This window comes from Ostrea edulis, chromosome 2, assembly GCF_947568905.1.
Source record: "Ostrea edulis chromosome 2, xbOstEdul1.1, whole genome shotgun sequence".
In the NCBI taxonomy this organism is placed as follows: domain Eukaryota; kingdom Metazoa; phylum Mollusca; class Bivalvia; order Ostreida; family Ostreidae; genus Ostrea; species Ostrea edulis.
The window spans coordinates 109,060,937-109,082,913 of NC_079165.1; the positions used below are offsets into that span (position 1 = coordinate 109,060,937).

The following is a 21,977-nucleotide window of genomic DNA, read 5'->3' on the forward strand; positions in this document are numbered from 1 at the left end:
AAATTAGCTATAAGAAACAACTATGTTGAAATTTTTTTGAACAAATGGAAGCTATTCGAGCAACTTAGAATACAATAATAAAATTTTATAGATTTATGTTGCTATATTTATGGATATTATTAAGTACACAATTTAGTAAATAAAATCCAAAGACTGACATTATATAACTATCCTATACCTTTAAACATTGGCCTAATTTTTGTATACAGATTATGTAGCCATAGTATTATAATACTTTTTTATACTGTTCTGTCCTCTTTTCTTCTTTTTTTATTTGTGAGTGCTTGTTGTATGCATATTATTTTACATATTAATTACCCCATATCCACTGGTTAGGTTGGAATGTAGGGGCTTGTAAAAATCCTATCCCGATAAATGCCAATAAACAACATTTACTCAGCAAAAAAAAGTAAAAAAAAAAAAAAATAATAAAAAATACCGTAGTTGGAAAATCATTAATTTTCTCGGTCAATACTGTACTTTGTTCTTTCATTGTCTAATTAGTCTTGACAAGTTGGTGGTCACTATTGATGTTTAAATCATTGGATAAAATATCACGGGAATTCTAGAATGAATAGAGTAATTGTTGTAAGCAAACAATAGAACCACCTACACACATCGTTTCTTATATTTTCGGAGATTTTTTGCATGTATATATGCAAGGTGAAGATAACGAATAGTGATCAATCTCATAACTCCTACAAGCAATACAAAATAGATAGTTAAATTGTGCTCCACCAAACCATTTGGCAGAAGTTACATGTTGGCCGTTCATGACAAGGGGATAACCCATATTTCAAAATATGCATGTATGGCAACTAGTCAACGGCAATGATATTTTCTAAATATGTACAATATTCATTGTTTAATTAACAACTAGATAACTTGAATGCAATACTACTAGTAATCAAACTTCCATGGCGAGGATGGTCTTGATGAACGTTGTTCACATTAATATTAAAGGTCACTTGGTATTTTAACATTGTTTCAATACCAATATTTAGGTCGTTGTAGCACGTACATACAGTCGCCTGTTATATTACTGATAACGTAAAAACCTTTCCATTATACAAAACTTCACAAGTAAATTGATTATTATCATTGTTGATTAAAGTAAATGATCGACGATCATTGATCGCTATATCTATTGAGACATAAATTTCAATATGTTGAAATGAGAACATACATTTCACAAACAATTTTTTTCTAAGTTAGATGTCTGCATACCAAGTTACAACTTCTGAAGTCAATTCAACCATTGAGAACTAGTTTGAAAGCTTATTAATAACTTACTTTACTCATAACATCAGCCTAAAACTAGTTTGGAATTCATTTGGATGAAATGCAAAATTATTAAACAAATGTACTTTAAGTGGTTTTAATATCAAGACGATTGGTTTTACACAATCAACCACAGCATCGGAAAGATTACTGAAGACAGTTAACACTGTACGTTAAACGAGACATATTACAGTGATATTTAAAAAAAAACAAAAAAACAAAAAACAAGGCATAATTATCGAAATCTCAATTATAAAGCTTAAGGAAAATTCTGAAATAAATCGACGATGGTCAAATCGTAATAAGCAAATACAAAATTTGTGAAGACATATTTGGATTACTTACAACAAAATAAAGCATTTTCGATTGCATTTGTGTAAGACACATTTCAAATGATAAAACCATATGCCGTATACGGCAAAACATTTTTCTTGTGCTCTTTAATTTCCCTTAACCTGACTTTTAATAAGTGGATTTCAAAAGATTTTTCTTATATCATCTGTATTCAATTCTAATTTATGAAAATGAAGATAACGATCTAAACCCATAAATCTTATGAAGAATACAAAATGAAAAGTGGGGAAAATAATGACCAGTGAAAACACCTGATTTGTGTATACGAGGAGAAAGGATCTCTGTTGACCGTTTACACCTGTTCAAGGATTACACACATTCAAAAGAAAGGTACATTGTATCACGATTGAGATATCTATTTTGCTTATGAAACCTTTATCTGTTTCCCATTGACATTGACAAACGCTAAGTACATTTATCTAATTCGCTTGTCTGTAGTGATGAAAAGTGAAGACAACGAACAGTGATGAATTTCATAACTTATATAAGCAATACAAAATAGAGTTGGGTAAACACGGACCCTTGGACACACCAGGGGTTTGATCAGGTGCCTAGGAGGAGTAAACACCCCCTGTCGACCGGTCACATCCACCGCGAGCCCTACATCCTGATCAGGTAAACGGAGTTATCCATATTCAATGTTGCTACATGATTATGGGAAGCTGACGATGGAGAAGCTGAGATCATCCCGTTTGTCATACAGTTGAGTTTTCAGTTTGCCGTTAATATCTACTTTCAATAAAATATCCAAGTATGAAGCATACCTTGACGACTCTGTGGAAGAAGGAACAATGTGGATTTAGTATACAAACGAATATATGAGAAGAACTGCTTTCAAATGCAGATATATTGATATTTTGTTTGAGAGGACGCAATATGATATTTAAATGATAAATGTTTATAAAAATGGCTGATATAATTTTCTGTAACTGTTCTTGCAAATTGCATCAAAGATTATTGAATGAATAGTTTGTATATTTGTCAATTTCTTTAAACAAATTGGACCTTGACGTTGATTAAAGCCAGCATTTTGCAAATTATGTGGTCGTTATAACAATTTAGCTTCCCAATATTACTTGCCATTGGGTAAAATATTGTGTCTCATACCAATTGTTAGACCGTTCTTTACGCACTGATTTTGATTACGAAAAACTCCGTTTATCTTATCAGCATATAGCGCTCACTGCGAGTGTGACTGACCGACAGGGGATGTATACTTTTCCTGGGCACCTGATTCCACCGTTGGTATATCCAGGGGTCCATGTTTGCCCAATTCTCTACTTGTAGTCCTTACGATACTTATACAATTGATCACTATTAGTTACCTTCACTCTATTCGTTTCTGTTTTACTTACATTGTACGTCCACCTGTACTGTGGCTGGTAGAGAAGTCCCTATAGAGTTTGTAACTGTACACTGGTAGGTTCCTCTCTGTCCTATCTGTATGTTAGGAATTGTGTAGTTCTGACCCGTGTATAGGACACCAGGGTTCCCTGTCTTTGTCCAGCTCCATGTGATCGCAGTGTTGGGGTTAGCGTCTGTCACTACACAATACATCACCGCTGTATCACCTTCTCTGATCTGGTAAGGACCAGCTGGGGTAACACTTATAGTTGGTTTGTCTAGAATAAGTAAAACTTTATCAGGTAGTTTGCCTTCCCCATATGATTTGTTCATTATAGCTACCATCTCTTTTACAAAATATTTGCAGTCTGCATAAACTTCTCTATCCTCTGGCTGATGGGAAATTCATTCTGAGAAAATTAATTGCTAATTTCACAATCTAAGACAACTGTACTTACACTGTACATCCACCTGTATTGTGACTGGTAGAGAAGTCCCTATAGAGTTTGTAGCTGTACACTGGTAGGTTCCTCTCTGTACTTTCTGTATGTTAGGAATTGTGTAGTTCTGATCCCTGTATAGGACAGCAGGGTTCCCTGTCTTTGTCCAGCTCCATGTGATCCCATTGTTGGGGTTAGCGTCTGTCACTACACAATATATCACCGCTGTATCACCTTCTCTGATCTGGTAAGGACTAGATGGGGTAACACTTATAGCCGGTTTGTCTAAATAAAAGAAATAAGTAGTTTAAGAAATGTGAAAATATCTACCTCTGGTTCATCTGAACATAACTTGAGATTGACAAATATTGAAAATATTAAGGCTTATGGTCTATAATATATTGACTGTGTAAAATCCCTTTATTAGGTTTTTTCTCAATTACGATAAATGAGTAAGAAATAATTCAGAATTTTTTGTCATTGCTGTTCTGTTTTGATATTTCGTGGGTAAATAAGACTGTTTTAGACCATGCCCCATTTTTCTTCCAATCCAATACCTGGGTTAGGGTTATAAAATTGATAACCCTAACCCAAAGGATTTATTCTTCATGGTGTAGAATCGTTCTATTCTTCCATTAGTTCATTTTCAAACAAGCTATACCATGGACATTTCTGTATTAATTTAGATCATTTTCTGTAAAGAAGAAGGTAGTAAACTAAATTCAACATCGATAGGGGATGTTTAGTCCTCCTAGCCACCTGATCCCACCTCTAGTGTATCCAGAGGTCCGTGTTTGTCCAACTCTGCATTTTCTATTCCTTCAAGGGGTTATGAGGTTGATCAATGTCCGTTGATTTCACCTTTTCATTTACGAGTGTCAGAGGTGGTCACAGACTCAAATAGCTTTTTCTAAAGTTATTTCATATATAAAAACTGTATTAAGGGGTATAATACTTACCCTAGTTCCCAAGCATTATGTGGATTCGTTATAAACGTGTTCTTTGTAAGGGTATTGTACTGTATGAAACAATTGTACTTACACTGTACATCCACCTGTACTGTGGCTGGTACAGAAGTTCCTATAGAGTTTGTAGCTGTACACTGGTAAGTTCCTCTCTGTGCTCTCTGTATGTTTTGAATTGTGTAGTTCTGAACTCTGTATAGGACAGTAGGGTTCCCTGTCTTTGTCCAGCTCCAAGTGATCCCAGTGTTAGGGTTAGCGTCTGTCACTACACAATATATCACCGCTGTATCACCTTCTCTGATCTGGTATGGACTAGATGGGGTAACACTTGTAGTTGGTTTGTCTGAATAAAAGAAATTTGTTTGTATGCAAGGTGAAGATAACGAACATTGATCAATCTCATAACTCCTACAGGCAATACAAAATAGATATTTGGGCAAACACGGACCCCTGGACACACCAGAGGTGGGATCAGGTGCCTAGGAGGAATAAGCATCCCCTGTTGACCGGTCACACCCGCCGTGAGCCCCATATCCTGATCAGGTAAACGGAGTTATCCACAGTCAAAATCAGTGTGCCAAGAACGGCTTAACAATCGGTATGAAACACGTCAGACAGCATTTGACCCAATGCGAGATTGTATTGACGAACTAGATCGTTATAACTACCATAGAATTTGCGAAATGCTGACTTCAATCGAGACTGTTGAAATCCCTGTACCATCAACTTGTTTGTCAGTAGCTTACCTCGATTTAAAAACTTACTATACCCAGAACAAGCTCTTGCATATCGAATCAGTTGAGATATATAAACACCATAGGCAGGTGATAAATTTATAAATTTTGAGAAATTTACTTACAATTACCTCTGGTTTATCAGGAAATCATTTGAATTGGGGAGAAATATTTTCACTGAAATGTACAGCTCTTATCTGATCATTCTAGATATATCAGAAGCCCAATTATTGTATATCACATAATGAATGCTGATAGGAGATTTGATTCCACGGGTCGTGAATTCAGCCCCAGGTAGAGGTGGTGCTTTAGGTATTTCAAAACTTCGATTGCCAGTGACTAATTTAAATGGGTCTCGCACCCTTTCTGTAAATTAAAAATTAGCCCGGCCCCTTTTGTGAAAAAAATTCCCCCGGGCCCCTTTTAAGATTTATTTCTGTTTGTTAAGAAATTTTAGGACTATATACCACAAACGTTTCCTACGACGTTGTTCCCCTTTTCATTTTGGAAAACTCTTGTTCATCTGAAAATCCTATGAAGTAAAGTGTATTGTTGAAAACAACATCATAAGATACTAAATTCCTCATCAAATCACGTTTTTATATTCTCACGTTAGACAACCAGTTGTTGATCATAGAATTTTCCTTACATAAATCAACTTTCGATTGTGCGGTAGATCAATTGGTGCTCGTGAATATGCAAGTTTTAAATGTAGGTATATGTAAGGTTTCACCAATGATATGAAGTCACATATTGTAAAATATGTATGGAGGTCATGTGGAAAGTGTCATGTTATTGATATATGTCGGATATTTGTTTAGCCATTAAAAAAATCCCCACTGCTTTATATTACTTCATTTTGCAAAGTACTGTGAAACCACTTTCTTCTTTGAACTTTTCCATATCCCATTCTCTATACAGATACATAACTTCTTATATGCTGCATTGGAATTACTGGGAAAGAAGAGTAATTTAGGATTTCAATTTCATACAACTTTTACAACGAGGAACATATGTCGCCCTACATCACCGACATCGTAATAGTGACGTAATCAATAGGGACAACTTCATATCATTTCAAATAACATTGCATTGGTTAGTTCCAGTCATTGCGCAGCAAATAAAAACAACCCTTTTTTTCTAAATATACCATGTATCCATACACATTCGCTTCGTATTCAAATGGTTTAATTCAAATAATATTTTATCAAAATATGAATAGGATTTGGCAGCAGGCACATCCTATCTTAGCCCTCTCCCTAAAATTCAAAAAATAATTCCGCAACAAAGCGTTTTTAATGGATCTTGCAATCCGTATTATTAATTACAGTCAGTTTGGGATGTAATACAGAGTCATCCAGGGTGTGAAGTGGAAATCCATATTTAAGCAATAAGAATGCAGGAGTAAATAAAAGTTTTGTTTGGGGAGATAGCTGTTGAAATGTTCATGTATTGGTTAGTTTCGAAGTATATGACAGTGACTGTGGGCCATGCACTTATACTTGTATAAATGCATTCATTAGTCTGTTCAATTTGAATAATCATAGAGGTGTTAGAGCATTATATAATGATATATACTAGGCATAAGCTAGGTGAGAAAAACGGTGCTTATGTTGTAGAAAGCAGGCTCATTGCATAGTTTATCAAAATGTGGGTTTATAGGGAGTCGGACAAGTTGACTTCTCAATTGTCTGAAAATACTTGACAAGCCAAAACAAAATAATTTATGCACCCCCCCCCCCTAAAATGAATTGTTCTGTGCTGGCTGAATCTCAAATTCTACGTTGAGTAAACGTATGTCTTGAAAATTAATATAGGAAATAAAACAAATGGTTTTCTATATGGTTTGATTCATAATTAGACACAATTGATAGGAGGGGTTTAACGACGATGCTAGCCTATAAACAAATATAAATTTCTAAGAATATCTATAGCTTTCTTTATGTACTCTTAAATCTTATTTTCCCCAAAACAGTTAAAGATTTCCATGAAAGAAATGAGAAATTAATTTACCTTATGATAGTCTGTTCAGATACATATCTATAGCATTTGGTATCTATTTCTTTTTATGCATTTATTTATTTTAATATTCTTTTTGTTTTAAATATAACACTTGATCCACCACTCCATTTCTACTAGGGAATATTAATCTGGATAATCAACAATCAAAAACTCTTCTTCCTAAGTTTGTGGTAACAACTATTCTGTATTAGCCTGAATTGAATACTGTTCATATTAGATAACCTTCAAAAAAGAAAATACATGTATGTACGTTTCATGCATGCATATCTTCATTTGAATCAGATTTAAATGATACAGGGGATTTTCAAAAGGTCAAGGTCAGTGCAGACGATAGTGTTTTTAAAGTTGGTGTTTCAATGGAGATTATCATCATGATCTAAGGGTCTGCATGCACTTTGACATTTGGACGCCAAAAATAGTTAAAGTCATATCTTAAGCATGGGTTAATATAAGTGAATATAATACGAGTTTTATTGACAACCCCCGAGCCCCTCCCCATTATTGAAAGTTTATGACGAAAGTATCTATAAATCGAGGTAAGCTACTGACAAACAAGTTGATGGTACAGAGGTTTCAACAATCTCCATTGAAGTCAGCATTTCGCAAATTCTATGGTCGTTATAACGATCTAGTTCGTCAATACAACCTATCATTGGGTCAAATGCTGTCTGACGTGTTTCATACCGATTGTTAGGTCGTTCTTGGCACACTGATTTTGACTACGGATAATTCCGTTTACCTGATCAGGATATAAGGCTCACGGAGGGTATGACCGGTCGACAGGGGATGCTTACTCCTCCTGGGCACCTGATTTCACCTCTGGTGTCTCTAGGGGTCCGTGTTTGCCCAACTATATATTTTTATTGCTTATAGGAGTTATGAGATTGATCACTGTTCGTTGTTTTCGCGTTTTATCCATAGTTGTTGTCATTATTATAGGATTAAACATTCCTTTTGAAGAATGTATCGATGTGTAAACTCTGGACATTTTACTCACAAACTGAATAAAAGTGCTAAGAAATTTTATGTTAGGTTTGTGAGATAAATGTTCAGAGTTTACACATTGATAGATTCTTCAAAAAGATATGTTTGATTCATATAATTCCAATTCGTTCTCTGTATTATCAATTTCAATAATTTGAATAGTTTCCCAGCACTATGCTGTTTACTTCAGGCGCATATGTATGCAAGGTGAAGATAACGAACAGTGATCAATCTCATAACTCCTACAAGCAATACAAAATAGATAGTTGGGCAAACACGGACCCCTGGACACACCAGAGGTGGGATCAGGTGCCTAGGAGGAGTAAGCACCCCTGTTGAAGTATACACAGCGTTTTGGGATTTATTGAGGTGTAAATTCTTGTTTAGATTAAATTCAGTCCAACCAAAACAATTGTAATAAATAACATTGGGATTATTTTCATTTAACTCATTGAATGAATGAGCAGATCGAAACATTAGTTAAAATATGCTGATTACACTGATAATCAGTTTCTTGGATATATATGTAAGAAGAAAGCAAAGCAGTAAAATGTGATAACTTCAGAGTCTGAAGTGCATTGCAATAATGTTAATCAGAGTATTGTCTCACTGTTACCATTAGGTTTTTCTTAATCACGTATAAAAGTTTACGACTTCTGGACATATATTTTATGGTATAAATGTAGGTCTCAATTCATAGGTGTCACCAATAAACCCCGGGCTAACTTCCTTTGTTGAAGTTAAAAGACAAGAATATAAGAAAAACTGATGTATGCTCCATGAACTGCATCTAACCAATGTACTACTTCATATGCCAAATACCTCACACAGTGATCAGTAACTGTTGCAATTTTGTTAAAATCATTTTTTTTTTCATACATAGGGTGTTAGTTGGATGGCGTTGAACTTTACAAAATTGAATTGAGTGACCTATGTCTGAAATCCATTTGCCTGTAACTAATCTGTGTGATGTATGATCAATACTGTTCAAATTTTGTTGAAATAAGGAACAATTTCCTCATATAAGGTATAAATTGTAAATGATCTTCTTTTTCCAAAATGACCTTCTGTGACTTTTGTCTTAAAATCATTTGCTTGATATTTATTTGTGTGTTACCTTTCCAACAACTTTAGAAAAAAGGAACTTTTTTCATTATCTAAAGGATATATTTTGAGTGATCTTGACCATTCTAAAATGACCTTGACTGACTTTTATCTGAAAGTCATCTGCATGTTACTCTTACTTAATCTACATAAGCAATTTTTATTCAAAGTCGGAACTACTTACAATCAAAACATGAACAAAAATGCATCCTTCCGATAACAATCAAGAAACATGAAATTGTATGGTATATATATATATATATATATATATATATATATATATATATATGTATGTATCTCCTCATGTATTTGTTTTTCGTTTTTAATTCTGTGGTTTTTTACGATATGTCATATTGATACAATAATTCACTGTATTCACAATACTTACATGTAATATTGAGGACAGTACTGCCGTTCTTTGATCTGTTATTATTGGTCGCCTGACATCGGAGTACTTTCCCATTGTCTGCCTTACTTCCTGTGATGCTGACGGAAGAAGTATCAGATCCCGCTGTGCTGGTGATATCTCTCGTGTCAATAAACCAGGCATGCGTTGGTGTAGGGAAGGCGTTGGAGTTGACAGTACACCGGACTTCACGTTGTGATCTCTCCGTCAGGGTAAGCGGGTTGTCGCGGGGCTCCAGAGTCACACTGCTGACATCAACTATTCAAAATTTAAAGTAAACATTTCTGTAATGTAGTTGAATTTCACTTTCACTTTTTCAAACTATATGTGCTGGTTGTATAAGCAAAATTTGGTTTGTTGAATCGTGGTTGTTACAAGGTCCCGTGAATTATGACATTGGCCTTTCAAGGAGGAATACCACACAGTTTAAAGCTATCCTTATCACAAATTATCCGTAATGAATATATTGTATTGAAAATGTACCTCTATTAAAACACATAAAACATAAAAAAATAAAACTTCGATGGGACTGGAATATATAGAGTTTGCCAGCGTAGAGTCACGATCCACTTAGCTAACCACATATTTTAAAATATGTAAAGAATGCATTTCTGCATCAATTGCGTACATCTATTTGAAAGAGTGTGATGGTGTGTTATTTCGTCCTAAATCTAAATACACTACTGAACTTATCCATAGGCGCCTGGGTCAAGGATATTTTTCTATAACCTATATGTAAACAATGGAGGAAATTCGAACCACAAATAAATATTTCTCTGTGGTATATGGTATCTCTTTATACATTTTTTCATGTTCCCGGAAGCTTAAATACACGTGTAATTATCACAGAACACTAATTTATCAACGTTTTAAAAATTGTCTTACCCCATTGATTCATAATATATAACAAGGCTTACAACTCAATCTACCCCTTTCCGAACCCAATAATCTTGATATGCCACCAATTTTCATGTATTGCTCTTAAGTTTTTCAGCTAGTTTTACATTTAGATTCGAGGAAGAATGAAATTTCAAGATATGAATGAATACCGTTGAGGTATCTGTATTTGTATTAGATATCTAACTAATTTATGACGAGGAGTGATATTGAGTATTTTGATATGTGATCAATTATGAGATATTACGCTTATTACACGATTTGAGCTGAAAATTTTCAAATTTTATTTCTCCATTTTTATTGTTTACAATGCTTAACTAAAGTATTTCTAATGGTCTACCAAAATTTGATATCAGTTTTTGAGTTATAAGTGAGATACATCACTCGCAATTCTTTGTTATGTAAACAAGGCTCGTGTTATGCTTTTGTTTACATTAGACTGTTTAATAGAAAATAGCGTGTTTAAAACAAAATGAAATGTGCCAAACACGAACAAATATTTGATTGTAAAGAATTCACTTATAAACTGAAAAAAAAATCTGCAATGAAACTTTTGTCAGTTTATTTAACCGATGTATACAAAAACATGGCACGAGCCATATTTACATCACAAGGATTTGTGATCTCTGTATCTCCCATATACCTTGACTACTGACATTCAAATTTTTGCTGATCATTAGAAATACCTTAGTTAAGCATTCTAACATTTAAAGTCAAAAATAAAATTTAAAAAAAAATTCATCTCAAATCGTGTCCATGTCCCTTTAGAAATCAGCTACGTATAGTTTGTTAATTCGAGGTGCACTGATATTTCAAGCGTTTTTGGATTATCTTAAGGAAATCGGTGTTTTTATTACATATATAACAGGGGATGCTTACTCCTCCTAGGCACCTGATCCCACCTCTGGTGTGTCCAGGGGTCCGTGTTTGCCCAACTATCTATTTTGTATTGCTTATAGGAGTTATGAGATTGATCACTGTTCGTTATTTTCACCTTGCATATATGACAAATCTATTATTACACATGACGAGGACTGATATGTCAAGTTTTCAAATTTCACGCTTAAGGAAGTCAGCCACTTATACGGTAAACCCGGAGTTCTTTAAGTTATCTATGGAAATCTTGAAATTTCTGGATCTCTGGAATCAAATGGCACGACACGTGTGACCGGTCGACAGGGTATGCTTCGCCTAGGCATTTGTTCCACTCGATAGTATATTCAGGTGTTTGTGTTTGCCCAACTCTCTATTTTATATTGCTTACAAGTGTTATGAGATCGATCAATGTTCGTTATCTGACTTGTTTACGACAATGCATATGGCGAGGAGTGATATTACGCATCTTCATATGACATCAATATTCAAATATCACGCTTAAAGAAATCAGCTACTTGTACATTTTGAGGCGAGGTGTACTGAAATTTAAAGGTTTTTTTTGTGAATATCGTAAATAACTCTGTGGTTGTATTATTTGTCTGACTAATTTAAAACTATACATATGACCAGTAGTGATATTGGGTTTCTTGATATGCCATAAGTTTTCAATTGTCATGTTTAAGGAAATCAACTACTTATACCATTTGAATTCAAGGTAATCTGAAATTTCAAGTTGTTCGTGAATATTGTAAAAGTACTATGTGTTGCTATTAGTTACCTGACTGATTCACCACTATCCATGTGACTAGGGGTGATTTAGAGAACCTTGATATGCTATCAATTTTGAGATAAGGAAATCAGAAAACTTATACCTTTCGATTCAAGGTAATCTGAAATTTCAATATTTACATGAATACTTTAGATAAGTATCTGTGTATATAAGATATCTGGCGAATTTACTATTACATATATGACGTACAGGGAATTATATTAGGTATATTGATATTCCATACATTTTAGAATTAAGGTACATTGTACACCATCATTTCAATTTTTCTTAAAAGCTAAAGTAGCTACTTGCATGTATTATACATTGCTTTATGCTAAAGCTAACAGTCACTAATTACCAGTCACTAAGGCAAATCATCAACGGACTGATAGTACTGAAAGACAACTATTGAATTTGAAACCTGTTTTAAAGGAATATTTGAGTAAGATTCGTGTTTGAATTCTTAAACAAAAATGTCAACCGTAACACGCATAAGCGACTAACATGTAGCCCACATGTGAGATTACATATGAAAGATGAATTCAATTTAAATCAATTATTAATACTGAAACAATGAAGGCATCTTGTTTTCGGATCTGTTTCAGGAATAAATCACTTTGCTTAAAAATAAGATGCATATTGATCATTTAGCTACCCGGACTATAATGATCTCGAACATTAAGGGGATTAATTCACGATTTCCCCCAAAAGTTTGTTTTTCACTTTTAATGATTAAAATCTACTGTCTAGTGTGTTTAAAAAGATTTCACTTAAAATTAAGGTTGAACATTATCACAGGAACTCATTTTAATGAGTTTATTATTGGTTTTGTAAATAAAGATTGTGGTATGTTATTGTTTACGAATTTCTCAAAACAAATGTATATTGATCTACGTTTATTAGATCTTTCACATTTCAAGCATTCTTTGGGTAAAATGTGACATCTAAACGTTAAAATTTGTGACTATTATGCTTTATATTACAAAATTAACATTTCACTGGTTTGTTTGTATACACTAATAGACTCGAGTCTTTGTTTACATAGCGCAGATTTAAGGCTAAACTATTGCTTTTATTCTTGCATTCAGAATGTCAAATATTTTGCACTCAATGATTCTTTGTTTGGTTTCACAAATCGTGAACCAGTACCAATGAATAAATGTATCTATAAAAAGCTCCATGATGTAGGATCTTTCGTGATTTTAGAATTTATCATATTATCATATTCCCATCCTTTTAAAATTATATTGTATTAAATAAAACCTTTATCTACATTAGCCTATCTGCTGAGTAATTAGCTTTACCTTCTAACAGAAGAAATCAACCAAAGAAATCTTTCGATAAGGGACTGTAAGGAAAAATATTAGATTGTATCTTGCTTAATGTCTCTCGAGAGAATTGTTCACTCATATGGAGACGTCACCAAAACTGGTGATGGGTTTCAAATTTAGACCGTTGCTCGGCACTTACGGCTATTAAGCAGTGAGGGTTCTGTAGAGTGCCACACTTACTGTGACATCCGTTTTAAAGGTCATATCCGAGGACTCATGACATTCACACCTTATGTCAAGCGGTTGGCGATGGAACTGTGAGTATCTGTTTTAACGATTTTTGTCTGTCGCCGCCGGGATTCGAACCCCGACCTTCCGAAAAATATTAGAAAGTAAAATAAACACTTCATTTCTAATAACTGAAAAGGAAAACCAAGAAAGTAGGCCAGTGTCATCAAGAAATATGGTTTAACTCACCTGAACTTTGACATTATGAATCAAATATTTCATACAGGAGTTTCATGACGGCCTCTTCGACGCTAATATTTAAAGACCAGGCGGAATGAATATTACGGCGAGATAGGGGATTCATAGGGCTGTCAATTCCCGTTTTCCCTTTGAGACTGTAGGGGTATTCCTTGTTAGATGAAGGGGATGAGCACAGATGGAGAGTCCCTATTTCTTCTCTGCCATGGGATCAAGGGACAAAGTGTCCACAGGTTTATGTAAGTAAGCGGTTTATAGCAAGCGAAATTGCTGTTTTAATCGCATGGAGTTTGACATTTTCCGAATATCATGGACAATATACAACTTTACTGACTACCTCTGTAAATGTAATCTTTGACGACGAGGTGGAAGGAATATCAGGGCAAGGAAGTGGACTCTAGGTGTTATCATTTTCTGCTCTCAGTTTGTAGTTGTAAAGGTACCGGTTGCTCACTCAAAGACGCCGGGACACATTTTGACTCCGTATTCAAATTCTTTGATAGAAAGAAGGGACAATTAATTCACTGTTTAGATTATGGTACCCTAAGGGTCGCTCGATGTCATGCATTGATAGTGATATGATCAATCTTGCAATCATAAAATAACCCACTTCATGTACATTTCGATTCCTTATTACAACCTATCAATGTGCATTCATTTTCATGTAAGCTGGAAACATACATTACAAAAGATTTGAAAATAAAATATGTGGTCAATTCCATTTGTTTACGTCGGTTCAGTACAAAATGCTGATATAAATTAGATTCTGTGAAATCATTTATATGAGCTAAGTTGCTCATGATCGTTATGGTTGACACGAATCTCATTTAGATTTCTTTTAAAATAGTTTTCAAATTCGAATCTTCTATACGTATTCTCAGTCCAATGATGATTTTCTTTAGTGCTTCCCATATAGTTGCTGCTAGCGTCAGCCTGGAGCCCTGCCTAAATCATATATTTAACTCAAACACACAGCTTCATCGGGATTTGACAAAAAAGATGCAATTTTACATACAAATTATACAATTAGATAATATCTGATATACGAGATATCTGAAATATCAAAATACCAAATATCACACCTCGTTATAGCAATCGGTATGAAACACGCCAGACAGATTTGACCCAATGATAGGTTGTATTGGCGAACTAGATCGGTATAACGACCAATACGAGACATTAAACAAGGCTGTTGAAACTCCTGCACTATCAAATTCTTTGTCACAAGCCTGCCTCGATTTTATTACTTTCTATTTTTGTTGAAGAAGCAACTGTCTATGATGTTAAAAAGTATAGTCCTCAATTTATCGTGAGGAATGGTCGTATAAAGTGTTGAAAAGTTATCAGTTTTGATGCTATTGATTTGCGAAGAGTTTTGCGATTTCAAATTTACTGAAAGTTCTTTAATTTTTTTCTTTAGAATCTACATTTGATTTACACCGCTTCTTGCACAGTGCGTTTAAAGTTTCTACTTGACAGCTGTTAATACTTCCGTGCTTGATACAGCCTTTATTGGATTTAGCAATCTATCTTTGTAAAGGGTTTTATGAAGTTTAGGAATCCAGTATAGGTACGGTAACTCATATTCATTCGACCCATTGACTGGGATATTAAATGTGCCTAAAACTGAAACATGGTTATGAAGAAGTTCATCTTGTGAAAGAACAGTTGGAGTATAAGTACGATTTCCAAATGTGGAATCACTGTCAAGTTCTTTTGAAATACAATTGTAATTATGAGCCTTACAAAGAAAGGCAATGTTGTTACAAGCTTTGTCAGCTAGAACCAAAAGATATTTCTCGTGCAACCTATCTAATTCTTTTATCACTTCTGGTTTACTAAACACAGAAGGATAGACGGTACAGTATGAAAGGCGAAGATAACGAACAATGATCAATATCATAACTCCTACAAGCACTGCAAAACAGATAGTTGGGCAAACACGGACCCCTGGACACATCAGAGGTGGGATCAGATTCCTAGGAGGAGTAAGCATCCCCCGTCGACCAGTCAAACCCACCGTGAGCCCTATATCCTGATCAGGTAAACGGGGTTATCCGTAGTTAAAATCAGTGTGCCAAGAACGGTTTAACAATCGGTATAAAACACGTTAGACAGCATTTGACCCATTGATAATTTGTATTGACGAACTATATCGTTATAACGACCATATAATCTGCAAAATGCTGACTTCAATTGAGACTGTTGAAACCCCTGTACCATCAACTTGTTTGTCGGTAGCTTACCTCTATTTAAAAACTGAGCATACGCAGAACAAGCTCTTGGTGATCAAATCAGTTTAGAGATATAAACAGCATATGCAGGAGATATTGGGATATTGCTACATAGAAGTTGACGATGGAAAAGCTGAAATCATCCCGTTTGTCAGACAGTTGATTTGTCAGTTTGCCGTTAATGTCTATTTTCAATAAAATAGATCAGTGTGAAACAGAAGTGGACAACTCTGTCGTGTCTTTTATTTCGAGCTCACATGGATATATCGAATCGACATATGAATGAAAATTATCATTGTTAATAGACAAAACCACGTCGATATTTTTTAATATCGAAATAAAGGCCACATCAAAGCACCTTCCTTTTGATTTTATGTGTGCACTTATATATATATATTGTTATCAATTGGCACCTATACACCTGTTATCAACATCGGAAAATGCAATTTTCCTTAAACAGCATTATTAAAACACAAAAACTGGTTAAAAAGATCTTGTAGTATTCATAACAATTTCATGAAAATTTTCTTTACAAAATCTTTGTGAAAAATTAAGGGAATCTATCACATAATGGAATTGATAATGTAAAACGTATACCGTACCAATTTTGATGTACCAGATGCGTATTTTGACAAATAATATCTCTTCAGTGAAGATCAAATCGAAATTTTGGAAATTCGAAATAATAATAAACTTGTAGGAGCTAAACGGAAAACTAGAGTGCCAAAAAAAAAAAAAAACCCACCACTGAAGCCATATTCGTCCAAGGATCAGAGATATGCATGGGGGAAATATCATCCTTAATTTTGAAATGAATTTCTAAATTTTATCCCAGGAATTAAATACACATCCGTATTTTGAAGCTAGTAACGAAGTATTTAGCTAAATGATTTAATGAAAACAGGGTTATTTTTATTGGATTCAATATTTTGAAGCACATTATTGATTGTTCATCTATAACTTAAGAGTTTTGAAATAATATTTTCACGGTGTGACCGTTGAGACGAGCGCAGACCCATAACATCTTACAACACGACTTTAGGCAATTCATTTAACGCGGGAAATATAACGCGGTAGATGTAAATAGTACAATGTGACGTAATCATTAGCCCCGATCGTTTTTTTTCTTCTTTGAAACCAATCAATTATCCACAACAATCCGTTAAATGGTATGGAAAAATTTGTCTGAAATTTAAAATCATATATGGTACTTTCCAAACTATTTATTTGTTGTTTTTTATGCAAGGTGAAGATAACGAACAGTGATCAATCTCATAACTCCTACAAGCAATACAAAATAGATAATCTATGGGGTTGTCAGTGAAGTATATCGCAATGACGGCGACATTAAACCTCATTTCCAATATTTCAGCCAATCGGAACCCCTCGCCTTTTACATCATAAAAAGACGCGGGCGTCGCATGGTTGACATGTTGGACGGACATGTTGTAAGTAATTCCTCTTCTAAACGACTCGATGGCAGACGAAGGTAAGAAAAAGTGTTTGCCATGCGGGGACCAAAACAGACATTTATGGGAAACAATTCAATCAAATCAGAAAATTTTCAATACTACTTTGCAATTCCTATACATGTCTGAATAAAGGTAGTCCGGAATTTCTCATCTAGGCTTATGCATTTGTGACCGTTGTTGCAAAAAAGTAGAGTCGTTTTACATTTTCAGAAGAAATGCACGAACGCATATCACATCTTACCTTCAACAACTCAATTCAAATTTAAAACGATGTCACAGTACCCCAATTAGAAACCAGCAGAAAAGAAAACGTGTAATTTCCACAGTGGAAAAGTTTAAACTAAATAAAAGCCTGGATAATTCTAAACCTAGTACAACACAACATGTACCACCAAAACCATGCTTATTCTCAAATTAAAGAAGCTAACTCAAGTAACTGTAAAAGTTTATCTCCAGACCATTCCTATTCTACAAACAAACAAACAGTCGAAAAAGTCAAGGAAATCATTGTTCGGCAGCACAGATCACGACTATGAAGGAATTAATGTAATTAAACGTTTGCAATATTCACCCCACCAACCCCAGCAATGTGGTGATAACTACAGTGAAATAGACAATATGGTCTCCCAACTGCAGGCACTTTCATCACTCAAAACTAGCACACTCTATACTATCCATCACCAAGTTCTATCGCAGCAAATGTATGTAAAGCAGCTACTGAAGACTTGCTACAGAACTGTCCCTTCCTGCATGCTGTTTTACATGCTGCACTTGGTGATAAGGTAATTAAATGCATGAAATAATTGACTAACTTCTCTACAAGATTATATCCACAGGGTGTCAAGCCACTTTTGGTAAAAAAAAACAACAACAACAGGATTATAGGAATTGTTTGCAGTTTAAAGGGCAAATACAGATATTTTTACAGCAGATTTATAGAAATAAATAGAGTTTTTATTCAAGAATTTGTATTAAAGTTTATTGTTTCTGCATAACAATCTAGCAAGCATAGTATCTTACTGGGGAAGAAATAATATTAAACATAAACAAAGACAAAATCCTTTCAGATGTGGATAGTTTTCCATCCAGCAGACAGTTCTTATACAATCATCATAGTTATTCTCTTCATAACAATCTAATTAAATATCAATCTAGCATCAGTTCCTGGATGATTTGTTTTTTTTTTTTTTTTTCATTTTTGAAAATATGACTGCCATTCTTCAAGTTTATAGGAAAATATATAAATGAATAGGAACTTGACACCCTTTAGATTCACTTACTTACTGAATCCAAGTTCATTTGCCTATGTAGGTCATATCCTCATGGATTAATATTTTATTCTTATGTGAGATTAGCATTACTACATATTATATTAGCCAAGGATCTACATTGATTGATTTTGGTCGATACCACATTTGAAGTGTTTAGTTCTCTAAGTGTACTAGCTGGGTTGGCAGAAAACTGATCAATATGAGTATTGACAGGCCGGTGGTCAATACTGGTAAAAACTAGTCAATACTGGTTGATTGAAAATTGTTTGATCATTATAATCTGTGTTATTGGTTATTTTAAATGTTTAAGTGGTCATTATGGTAAATATTGTAATTAATCACATGGACAGTTTATCATAAACTCGTTTTAACTCAAAACATTATATAATGTAAATTACTCTGTTGAATTGGGGAAGATGAAAAGATTTCTGTCTAAATCCCTTACTTTAACAAAAACTACTTATTTTTTCAAACCTTAATTTCAACTCAAATAAACATTTGAGGTCTGGATTGGAGATTTTTTTATAACAATAACATACACACTGGTCATATCTGGTCCCAGAGTATGCTAAATGACACCTGTCAGCTTTGCTTCCTGGGCTCAGGTAATGTCCAGATACCTCTTATTCTTAATCTTTCCAGGTACATGTACAAACAGTTATGTCTCCAAGATGTCAAGCGATGCTATCTGTGACCCTCTAGTATAGTACTGAAGATATTTCGGTAACACTTTCAGCAAACCAAATGTATTAAACTTATGGAATTGGAAAATTAAATGGCGATAATCTGGACATAAAGGTTGAGTCAAATGACATTCGAGTTGAAAATAAATCCAAATATTTTCAATTCTTTGTCTCAAATTGTGTTACTGACAGAGTTAATGTCAGAACTATTCCTGAAGATGAACCACTCAGATGTCTTCATAACCTTACTGCAGATACTTTCATTCCTTCATCATATGAGATTACTACTTTTAAGACCTGTTTGAAAACATTGTTAGCAAGAAAGATAATTTGTTACATTGATGAATTTATATGGATGAAGAAACTGGTACCTGAACATATTCCTCATGAATATCAGGCAGATATGTCAGAGAAGTCTTCAATATTCACCTTGCCCATCATGTTAAAGAAGGATTCAAAGCTACTTCGACTGCATTGAAATCATGAATGAATATGTTCAAGTCACTTTAAGACTTTATACTAGGGTTGGAAGTGGTAATACTATATTTACAAACTACAAAAAAATTATCATCATCAAATATTAATTACTTTCTAATCATTCCAATCTAATTAAAATTAGATGTTGGATCCGCTCGCATACTCGCTACACAAACATCTAAAAACAACCCATAGAGGGTCACGTCAGAGGACAAATTCGGTATCACTCTAGACTTATCGGCTTCAACAAGCATTCAATGATTTTGCCAGCGGTGATTTCATTGGTTAATCGAATTTGACCTCTGACGTGACTCTCTATGAGATATTGTTAGATGTTTGTGTAGCGAGTATGCAAGCGGATCTAACATCTAATTTCAATTAGATTGTAATCACTCCCACGGTGCATCACACACATACAATCGATCATCTCCTCGCAATTCATTGCGAGAAGGGATATAGTAACTTGTCCATTCATGTGTAGGTGAGTCTATCTGGGTGCAAGGCTGTGTTTGTAGACACTTTTCAGTACAGGCCATATTAATTTGATATTTCACATGTATTTTTGATAACAAGAGGGGAAAACAGTATGTATTTTGGGATGAAAGGTCAGAGTCATCACAGGACTTCATCGAGAAAGCTTATCAACACTTGTTGTGAGATGTACCCCATCTCCCAGAGCTCTTATAGTTCTTAAAACCTCCATCCACTGTTATTTATTTTAATGGACATTTTTGTGTTCATGTCGTTATATCATGAAATACACATGTGCACTCTAACTTCATAGGAGGAGAATTGGAGAAAATCAAATATCTGTTGTTGGGGATCAACTCACAAGAGTTCGACTCCAACGAGCAAAATCCTTAGGACTGGAAGTTCATCATCTAAAGGAACGTTTTGTTTGTTTTGAGCCAATAGTAGTGGAGGTGTTCCATACTATGCAGGATTTTCTTGAAGTATTAGGGGAGAGATCAACAATCCAATGACTGACAGAAAACTAAATTCACATAGTTTTCAACAAGACCCCATACCCCTTTGAACTCAATATGATAAATGTTGAAACTTATCGATTAACAAGTAAGACATACGAGTATGATTAACACTATGTATACTTTTCCTACTTTCCACTGTTCATTCACAAATGAAAATGTACAGTAAACTATTTCATGTCCATTAAAATGTAATATTATGTGGTTTTTATGAGTCACCTCTCTTGTTATTTTTCTGCTAAAAAAAGTGCGACATTTAACTCTGGATACAACTAAAGTCCGGAGTTTCGCCAACTCTTTTATTAAGGATACAAATAAACCCCTTCCAAAAAAAAGATGGGATTTTATGTTCACAAGACATGCACCAACATTTACACTTGTAACTATTGTAGTTTTTAAGATATTTCACCTGAAATTAAAAAAATCCCATGGGATTTTGGTGTGTTTTTTTAATCCCACTTGGGGGATTTTCAATACCACCAAAAATCCCATGGGAAAAAAATATAATTTCTTCCATGGGATTTTAACTCCCATATATAAACTTAACATGGGATACAATGTCCCATTGGAGGAAATGTTTCATAATGAACATGAAATGGCAGTAAATATCCTATTTGAGCATAAATGGGAATAAATATCCCAAATAAAACACAGGATGAGGATTTTTATTCCATGAATATAACAATAAAGCAGAAAATTGTATCTTAAAAAGTGTTGTTTGTCATGATTCTTAAAATGTACTTACAAGCCAAGGAATGACATTCACTTTTAAATATATATAGTAGTTATGAGCTCCTATATGTAGGCCTATGTGTTTGTGAATAAATGTTTCAAAAACATGAGAAATGATATAAGATATTAGAGCTCTGCATTACTAAACTTTTTCTCATGCAATTTTAATTGTATACATATAACCCTTTC

At 34.2% G+C, this 21,977-nt stretch overlaps 1 protein-coding gene across 1 annotated transcript in view; it reads right to left on the minus strand.

Moving 5' to 3' along the window:
- Positions 1-2,982: 2,982 nt before the first annotated feature.
- Positions 2,983-21,977, minus strand: part of LOC130051560 (B-cell receptor CD22-like) — a 43,351-nt gene continuing 24,356 nt past the window's right edge. Inside the window, exons 3-6 of the mRNA XM_056153578.1 lie at positions 9,617-9,892; positions 4,461-4,727; positions 3,438-3,704; positions 2,983-3,257 (exon numbers count right to left, since the gene is read on the minus strand). Coding sequence (XP_056009553.1) covers positions 2,983-3,257; positions 3,438-3,704; positions 4,461-4,727; positions 9,617-9,892 — 1,085 coding nt within the window. The remainder of the gene's footprint in view (positions 3,258-3,437; positions 3,705-4,460; positions 4,728-9,616; positions 9,893-21,977) is intronic.